The 8,648-nt window shown below is 39.3% G+C and overlaps 1 protein-coding gene across 3 annotated transcripts; it reads right to left on the reverse strand.

The window, feature by feature from the left end:
* Positions 1-5,609: 5,609 nt before the first annotated feature.
* On the reverse strand, positions 5,610-7,965 carry LOC120903647 (2-methoxy-6-polyprenyl-1,4-benzoquinol methylase, mitochondrial). 3 transcript variants are annotated; one of them, XR_005739634.1, is made up of 5 exons: positions 7,484-7,965; positions 7,285-7,417; positions 7,134-7,222; positions 6,451-7,065; positions 5,610-5,656 (listed from the first exon to the last, which is right to left on the reverse strand). XR_005739634.1 is itself a non-coding variant. In XM_040313201.1 (5 exons), the coding sequence occupies exons 1-4, from the start codon at positions 7,921-7,923 to the stop codon at positions 6,852-6,854; spliced, it is 876 nt and encodes a 291-aa protein (XP_040169135.1). In that variant the 5' UTR covers positions 7,924-7,965; the 3' UTR covers positions 6,322-6,766; positions 6,823-6,851. The 3 variants fall into 3 exon arrangements, 2 of the variants coding, with proteins under 2 accessions (XP_040169135.1, XP_040169134.1); XM_040313201.1 differs by lacking the exon at positions 5,610-5,656 and having other exon boundaries at positions 6,322-6,766; positions 6,823-7,065; XM_040313200.1 differs by lacking the exon at positions 5,610-5,656 and having other exon boundaries at positions 6,322-7,065.
* Between the last annotated feature and the right edge of the window lie 683 nt (positions 7,966-8,648).

The raw sequence follows: 8,648 nt of genomic DNA on the forward strand, positions 1-8,648 counted from the left end.
GCGACCAGTGCTGTGAATAGTGCATTATACGCAACACAGGGCAAATTGTGCGGTGTATCAAAACATTCAGTGTTCCGTTGTGAAATAATCAACAATATGAGAGTAGCAGATATGAAGCAACTAGTGCATTCGAAAGGATTATGCTTCAACTGCTTTTCTCCAATTCATTGCCTACGACAGTGCACACCAAGCGAATGCAAGATCAGCAACCAGCGGTATCATACGTTGCTGCACGAAGCAGCACCAGCAACTGAAGCGACAGAAGCTCCTTCGACGAGTTCTACCTATCCTCCCCAGTCTCTTACACACTATTCTATCCATATCGACAACAGTGTTGTGTTGCTGCAAACCGTGCTGGTCCAGGTAGAGGACAACCTCAGACGTTGTCATCTAGCACGTCCCTTGCTGGATTCCGGGGCACAAATCAACATCGTCACCGAGCGCCTTAATCATCGGATGGATGTGGTGAAACGGCGTGAAAGTCATCGCATCGGAAGAATTGGAGAAGTTTCTTTGACGTTACAACATACGGCTGTGTTAAGGATTCAATCCTTAAACAACGAATACTCAACATCCGGAAAGGTCGTTATTCTCAACAAGCTCCCTCGTGAGCTCCCATTGAGCAAGATCACCACAAACAGGTGGCAGATACCTCGTCACGTTCAGCTGGCCGATCCTTCGTTCCACAGTCCTGGCCTGATCGACCTCATCTTCGGCGCAGAGCAATACTACAACGTCTTGAAGGAGGGACTCATCTAGCTATCCCACGAAAGAGTGACACTTCAAAACACTGCTTTTGGTTGGGTGATAGCAGGCAGAGTTAACCTTCATCCACCACCGATGGTCTTCATCCATCGTTGGAAACGTCTGCAGTGCTAGCATCGAAGAGCAGCTGAGCAAATTCTGGGAGCTGGAAACATGCCGAGTTACCAGCACATTATCCGTCGAGGAGAGCAACTGTGAGAAACAGTTCGCGGACACAACCACTAGAGACGCTGACGGTCGATTTATTGTGCAGCTATCAAAACGAGAAGAGAAACCGGCTTTTCTTGGAGGTACGAAAGGGATACACGTCGGTTCCTTGCCTTGGAACGCCGGCTATCCTCGAATGCCTCATTGAAGACAGCTTACTCACTTGTTCACTTGGCCTCTATTTCCCTCAGCAAAGCGGTGACTCGGATCTTTCTAAAACTGATCCATGTTTCACTCGCTCATTTTATAGTTCCAGATCATTCGAACGGATCCGGATCGGATCACACATCTCTACTTCACAAACAAGGCTACGTAGTCGCCTTGTTAGATTGTAGTTTGTTTGTTAGTTTGACATGGACACTGTCCAAATCTGACGAAACCCTCTTAGCCGCGTTCGAAAGGAAGATGCTCAGAAGGATACTTGGCCTCGTATGTGTGGAAGGACAATGGAGGAGCCGTTATAATGACGAGCTATACGAGATGTACGGCGATCTCACTGTCGTGCAGCGCATCAAGCTCGCCAGACTCCCGTGGGCTGGCCATGTTGCACGCATGGAAACAGACGACCCAACCCGTAAAGTCCTTCTAGGCTATCGACAAGGACAGAGGAGGCGTGATTGACCCAAATTTAGGTGGCAAGATGGCGTGGAGGCTTCCGCCATTAAGGCCGGGATAACGGACTGGCAGATGAAGGCGCGAGACCGTGAGCAGTTTCGGACACTTCTGAGGCCAAGATCTCGAAGCGGTTAAGCGCCGCATAAGTAAGTAAGTACTTTCATAGTAAGAGAGAAAGTACCGGCCGGCAAGAAGCAAGAAATGTGCGAATTATTTGCGCAATTTATGTGCCGTAAATTTCCTCTGCCAACAACGAATGTGTAGAGCAAATGAATTCGGTTATAGTAAATGTGCCCAGTGACGATGTGTCAGCTGCTCTCTCTAACGTCGATGTTTGTTACTTTTCAGTGCAAAAAGCGATACAACGCCTAAAACCGTCATATTCTTGCAGTCCAGATGGTACTCCAGCTATAGTACTTAAGAAATCCAATGCTGTTCTCATCGGACCATTTATTCGCCTGTTCTCGCTCTCCATTTCAACGACAGTTTTTCTTGAAGCATGGAAAGTTTCGTGGCTCACACAGATCCATAAAAACAAATCTAGAAGCTCTATCGAGATCTATCGTGGAATCACATCACTATGCGCACCTGCTAAAGTCTTCGAAATGCTTGTGTACAACATGCCCATTCACCGGAGCTTGACAATCACGCACCATCAGCACAGATTCTTTCCTGGTAGGTCTGTCACAACTAACCTGACCGAATTCGTATCTTTTTGCTCGCGTACTATGGACAAAAGCTCTCAGGTCGATGTCATCTTTTTCGAATCTTTTTCGTGCAATTTCGTGCACCGCAAGCTGGATGGCACGAATCTTTGTTGGTAATCTTTTGACTGGTGCGAAGAAAACTGTGTATTATGTTATTTAAACTTATTTTTGGGATTCCTGCGCTTTCGTTTAAAGGTTTTTAATGATTTCCATAAAGTAAAAACAAGTATTCATGTGTAAACATTCATGAAATCGCCATATTCGAATCCACATAAGAAGAATCGTGACATTGAAAAGCATCCGTCGTTTCTAAAACGGCATCACGCTGAAGGCTACCTTCGCACTTGATATCGCAAGCCTATCACAAAGCTTTTGCGGCTTGAAGCAATCGTTTAATCAGCGCTTAAGCCCCTTTCAATTCATTGCACACACCCAAAAATTGAAAATACAGAGAAAATCGCGTATGACTTGAGCTGTCAATTATGTTATAAAATCTGACAGATAGGCGATATAATCGCGGTTCGTGTATGGAACCATCCGAGGTCTGGTGACGATTGAATGTGCCAAGAAGAAATATTTTTCTATCAATTTGCGAATCAAATTATTTATTTCACATAGTTTATGCAAAATAAAATACAAAACTCATTTCTCGACACGAGTTTTCACACAAATCCGCGAGAAAAAGTAAAAATAATCGGTTCGCGCTACCGCGAAAATCTCAGCAATACCGAAGTTGGGGTTTCTGCGAAACAGCAGGCGCGATTGGAGGCGCGGAAGATTTGACACCTCTACTGTTCTACAACTGTTATAAACAAGGCGCGAATTTCGCGGTACCGCGACGATCTCAGTTCGTCTATTTCCAGCCTAAGACAGATTCGGGAAAGGGTCCCGCGGTCTTGAGATAATGTGTGAAACCCTGTAATGCACCTTGGGATAAATGTAAACATCATCTTGTTTTGCCATTTTTTGGAACAGGTACACGAATCTAATACTAGCTTTGAGGCTAGATTAAACTAGACTGAAAATTGCAGGCTAGTTTTGCGTGTGGTTTTGTATGGAGTTTATATGATTTCAGCCTCGAACTGTCAAACTCCATACAAAAAGCTGACTAGAACCGTGAAGGGCCTCATTGTTATGTTTTTTAAGACTTTTTACATAATTTAGGCCAATAATATTTGTACAAAGTGTCACATATTTAATCGCTGTTTCTCCTTTTGCATCAAGTATTAGTATTTATAACTGCGTAGGAATTATATTTTATAAAGTAACAATGTCGCGTAGGATGGTACAGTCATCAACTCGAGCGAGCTTAAGCTTATTTTCGAAGTGGCAAAAATTACATCAATATGCTACTAAACCTTATTTAGCATTTTTCTTGGTTATTTGTTATGTAAGGGTTATGAAACTTACATGGTGTTCATAGAACACTCTAATGAATACATTTTGAGCATTGGAAGGTATTTTTTAGTCAAATAATGCTTTAAAAGAGTGTGCCTATTTTGCCCCACATGCCCATTTTGCCCGCTTTCCCCCTAATAGAATATTTTACTGATTTGTAGCATAAATGTCATATATTTACTGATTGTCAGTAAAATTATTTACTGAATACATTTCAGTAATACGTATTTTACTGAAAATGAGCAAAATCAGTGGCAAATCAGTCATTTTATTGAATATCAATAAAACAAATTACTGAAAATGCTGCAATTCATTCTGTCAAATCGACCTGTCAATCAGAACATCAAAACAAAACAACGCGGTGCCCACTTGCACGTGATGTAAAAAAAAAATTGGTAGGCGCTTACAGGCACCCCGGTACAATTTCAGGTGAGATTTCGGCTTGCGGGATTAATTTGAAACAATTGGCAGCCGTGTTGGTGTGTAAAATCTTAGCTACAATACACAGTGCTTGATGAAATTTCGTGGTGTCTGTAAGCACTTACTGAACCATCAAAACTTGTTGCGGCAAAATACAGTATGGAAACTATAATGTATAATACATACAACATAAAACATAGATGAACATAAATTGAGAGACTGTCAATCTCTGCGCATGAATAAAATACTCAATTTTAAAGATATATTTCACTTTTCAATCGCTACCTATTACTGAAAAATCAGTAGTATGAGAATGGCCTTACTGTGATTTCAGTAAACGAGTTGTCATTTTGGTGAGCACCCAAAATTACTGAATGATGCAGTAAACTTTCTTTTTACTGAAAGAAATACTGAATTTTCAACGAAAAAAATCAGAAAAACATGACTGAAGTTCAGTAAAAAAAAATCCTGTGATACAGTCTATTTTCCCTCTTTCAAGAGAACATATGCAATCCGCTTATTAATTCAATCGAGATACTCTCAAAAAAACAATAAAAATAAATCTAAAAACAATAAAGTGAGAAAGAAAACAAACAAAAACTTTTGCCTTGCTGCTTCGGAAATCATTTGCATACAAAACGAAAGCCCTGAGAGATTAAATAGAAACTAAACAATATTTTTCGCGTCTGTACATTCTGCCAATAAATTAACAACGGGTGGTTCGAAAAACACTGCATCGTGTGATGCTTTCAGAAATGTCAAATTCGCCGAGTACATGAAAAAATGACAGCCCTTGAATGACTTTCTGCAATTGATAGCCTGCAACCTAGTTGCCAAGCATGCCCAAAACATACCTGATGATTGTTGAAACAAAACACCAACCACACCTCAATTTTGGAATAAGCGTACGCAATTACGTGCACTGCAGGTTAGAAATCACTCACTTATCAATATTCACACTTTTATTACGGTGGGTACTACAAGTAAAATGAAACAATTGCAGAGCGCTCACGTCCGCTCCTCTCGATGTGTGTATTGTCAATAAACGTCAATCAAATGACAGGATGCATTCTGTGTCAAAGTGTTGATTTGGCTGCGTACGTTGAATGTCAACAAAGTTAATTTTTTATTCCGTATCAGTATTTCTTTGTGGCTTCAAAACATTTATATTTCGTGTTAAGTAAACATAAAAGATTTATTATTTTATTTTATTTTATTTTATGAGTTTTGAAATTTCACACTCAAAAAGCATCACCGCACTTGAACCATACATACTAAACGTTAGGCCAAAAACGGTTTTTGTGAGCTCGCCAACGCTCCAAATCGATGCGATTTTCCCTCGGTGGTGATTCTTTTTCAAAGTAGTTGTGACGGTTTTTAATGCTTCGAGCGAGGGTTTTTGAGAGATGACCGCTGAAGACTGAATTTAAACATTGTATGTGATTTTTTTTATGTTGATGTCTTTCTACCAGCAAGGATCATAATTTAACGGTTTTAATTCAAGTCGAATCCCCTTCATCTGTTTAATTACTTGTAGAAAAAATCTGAAAAATATGTAAGACGTGTAATATACAGTTCTATAAACTACTTGAGCTGTGAAAATTTGTAAAGTAATGAAAAAAATGTTTTTTGCATATTGTAATATTTTTCAAAAAAAAAAATACTGTCAACTTTGAAAAGCTTTAACTTAAAAACGGTAGTGAGTTGAACCAATCTATGCACAGTCATAGAAACTACATTAGTTTATTCAATTTTATTCAAAATATTACATCGATATTGGATTACGCATTCAAAAGTTATAAGCCGCCAAAATCGCTGGCAAAAGGGGGAATTGAAAATAATTAATTATAAAAAACAGGTTTATTACACTCATTTAAAAAAAATCAAGAGAAAGATGGCTGTAGTTTACACACATATTTCAAATTTCAAGTCAATCAGCTTCCTAAAATCGATTTGGCTCGGGCAGGGTAGCCGATTGCCTGAAATGGGGTTAAAAAACAAGCATTTGAATGGAAAATCGGTTTTGAAAATATCACAAAATCTCACGGCCCGTTGAGAAATGTTTCAGATTTTTTTTTTGTATAGACATTCCTTATTAAAACACATACAGCCTGTTACCGAGTTACGCGGTTCTCGACCTACGCGGATTCGGATTTATGATTCGGTTTTCTAAATATGACAACTTAAATGTCAAATCAGTACAACTTGCTTTGAAAATTGTTCAAAAGTTATACATTTCAATCGTATCAAATAAAAGATAAAGTGTATAATAGTACATAGTGTATGTAATCTAAAATACCGAGTAATCATTTGTTTCTGACAGTAAAATTCGACTTACGCAGATATTCGAGTTTCGCGAATTCCTCGGGATAAACCGCGTATCACGGGAACAGACTGTATTCAATAATTAGCAGGGAATCGAAGTTCTAACAATGAGTTCAGACTGTATGTAGTATCCTCGCGCTCTATGCTTTACCAGTTCATCTTTATGCCAAATACTACATTTTTCGACACGGATATGGATTTGTGATCTAGTTTAGTGCTGTTTATTTTCCTTCGTTATATCCATTCTGCATGCCCATCATGGATTGAAGCCTCGATTGGACTGTGCCCCCAAATGTAGAACTGATTATCCTGCTATCCGTATTCAATGCGTCACTAATAGTCAAACCCATTAGTGGTACATGCAGGCTTGACCGACAACGGTTGCTACATCAAAGTAGATCCATCTTGTCCATCTTACAACTTAAATCCGGAGTGTATCGCAACGACACCAAAGGTTAAATTTTCATATTCAACACATTTGAAGCCAGCGTTCTGAATCATTGCTTTAAATTCATTTTGCTGCGGAAACTTTCGGATGCTCTCTACCAAGTACTGGTACGGCTGCCACTGATTAGCTAGTATTTGTCCCATCGGTGGAATCACTTGGAAGGAATACTGATCGTAAACCCTGCAAAAAAAACATCATTTTAGCCCAAAAATATAGTAAAACTATATAAAATATATTATTCATATTACCATTTAAGATATTCATTGTTCACATGACTGAATTCTAGGCACATAAAACGTCCTCCCGGTTTCAGCACGCGGTGAGCTTCCGAAAGTACCTAAAAGACACATCTAAATGTTAAAAGCTTCCTTCCATATTTTTAAAACTAGCGGTACGTGCTTTGTCAATATGCGTGCAATTTCTAATCCCAAATGCGATCGTGTACACGCTGAATGATGAATCCTCGAAGGGCAGTTTTTCGGCATCGGCACACACCCATTCAATTGTGTCACCGGCTGTAGGTAAGTTCAATCTGTAAACAATAATACCATAATTATCATTTTATATAAGGCACATAAATACTTTCATTTCTACCTACTTTTCCCATCGTTGTTGACCCACATCTAGCATATTTTGATTGATATCACAAACAGTAACATGACTAGGCTTTCGATCTGGTGCTGTCTGCTTTTGTAGATATTTCATGTATCGGAACGCTATATCGCCAGTGCCACCAGCCATGTCCAGCAGTCGTATTCCATTTCCCACCGGCGATAAACGTTCCATGAAAATATCTTTCCACACACGATGAATTCCCATCGACATAGCGTCATTCATCAAATCATAGGATGCCGCGACCTCCTCGAACACTTTGTGAACCTTTTTCCATTTGTCGCTCTCTTTTACCGTTTGAAAACCAAAGTGTGTATCCGAATCGTGTTGCGTTGCGCTTTGGGTAACATTTTCCCTTGCATTGCTGGAAAATCGCGCAAGCGGAAGTCTGTGTACCAATAGAGAGGTTCTTCGAAGAGGTAACATTGCGTAGGTTTTGATTTGGGTACTGCGAGATCATGTCATGTTTATTTTGATAACTTTCGTTTCGGTTGATAGGTCGCGTATACACATACCGAAAAATGACATTTCGAGGAGAAACGCTTCACACACTTTCAAAAACTCTTAACCTTTTTACACACAAACAAATTGGTAAAGAATATGTTTGTCTTTGTTGTTTCGTTTATCACTATACAAATTCTACTAAATTTCCTAAGCTATTTAATACGCTATTTCCTACGCTAATTCCTTTCTGAATTTATATCCGGAATAGTTCCTTGAACTTTTCCTCAAAATGATGAAATCAGTAGCTACAGTCAGTCCAAAAAGTATTCGTCTAGCTGAATATTTTACAGAAAAAGGCGAATTATGGCCGCAATAGGCATGGGGCGATAAAAGTAATGATGAGGTTTGCTAAAGGGACTATCAATACACACGTTTTGCTAAAAAATAAGCATTTAAATAGTGCAATAGCAACCAAAATACATCAAATAAAAAAAAGTTGTTTGATGGGCGCGCAAAAAGTATTCGTCCATCTAGCTTTTTAATTATTTACGCTGGACAAACACAACGTAGACGTGAATTAAATTTATTATTATCAATTTACTGGTGACTTCCTACTAAAATAATGCATTTCTGTTGTTTCAATTGCACTTCAAGCGGTCAGAGAGGCACTAAAGGCGGGGGAGTTAAATGATTGGGGGCATGATGGC

The sequence above is a fragment of the Anopheles arabiensis genome, chromosome 3 (assembly GCF_016920715.1).
Source record: "Anopheles arabiensis isolate DONGOLA chromosome 3, AaraD3, whole genome shotgun sequence".
Lineage (NCBI taxonomy): Eukaryota > Metazoa > Arthropoda > Insecta > Diptera > Culicidae > Anopheles > Anopheles arabiensis.

Coding starts and splice junctions, on each gene's coding strand:
- LOC120903647 (XM_040313201.1), bottom strand. CDS start 7,923: ATGTTACCTCTTCGAAGAACCTCTCTATTGGTACACAGACTTCCGCTT. Junction 7,418..7,483: donor GGTCAACAACGATGGGAAAA/GTAGGTAGAAAT, acceptor TATTGTTTACAG/ATTGAACTTACCTACAGCCG. Junction 7,066..7,133: donor AACAATGAATATCTTAAATG/GTAATATGAATA, acceptor TTTTTTTTGCAG/GGTTTACGATCAGTATTCCT.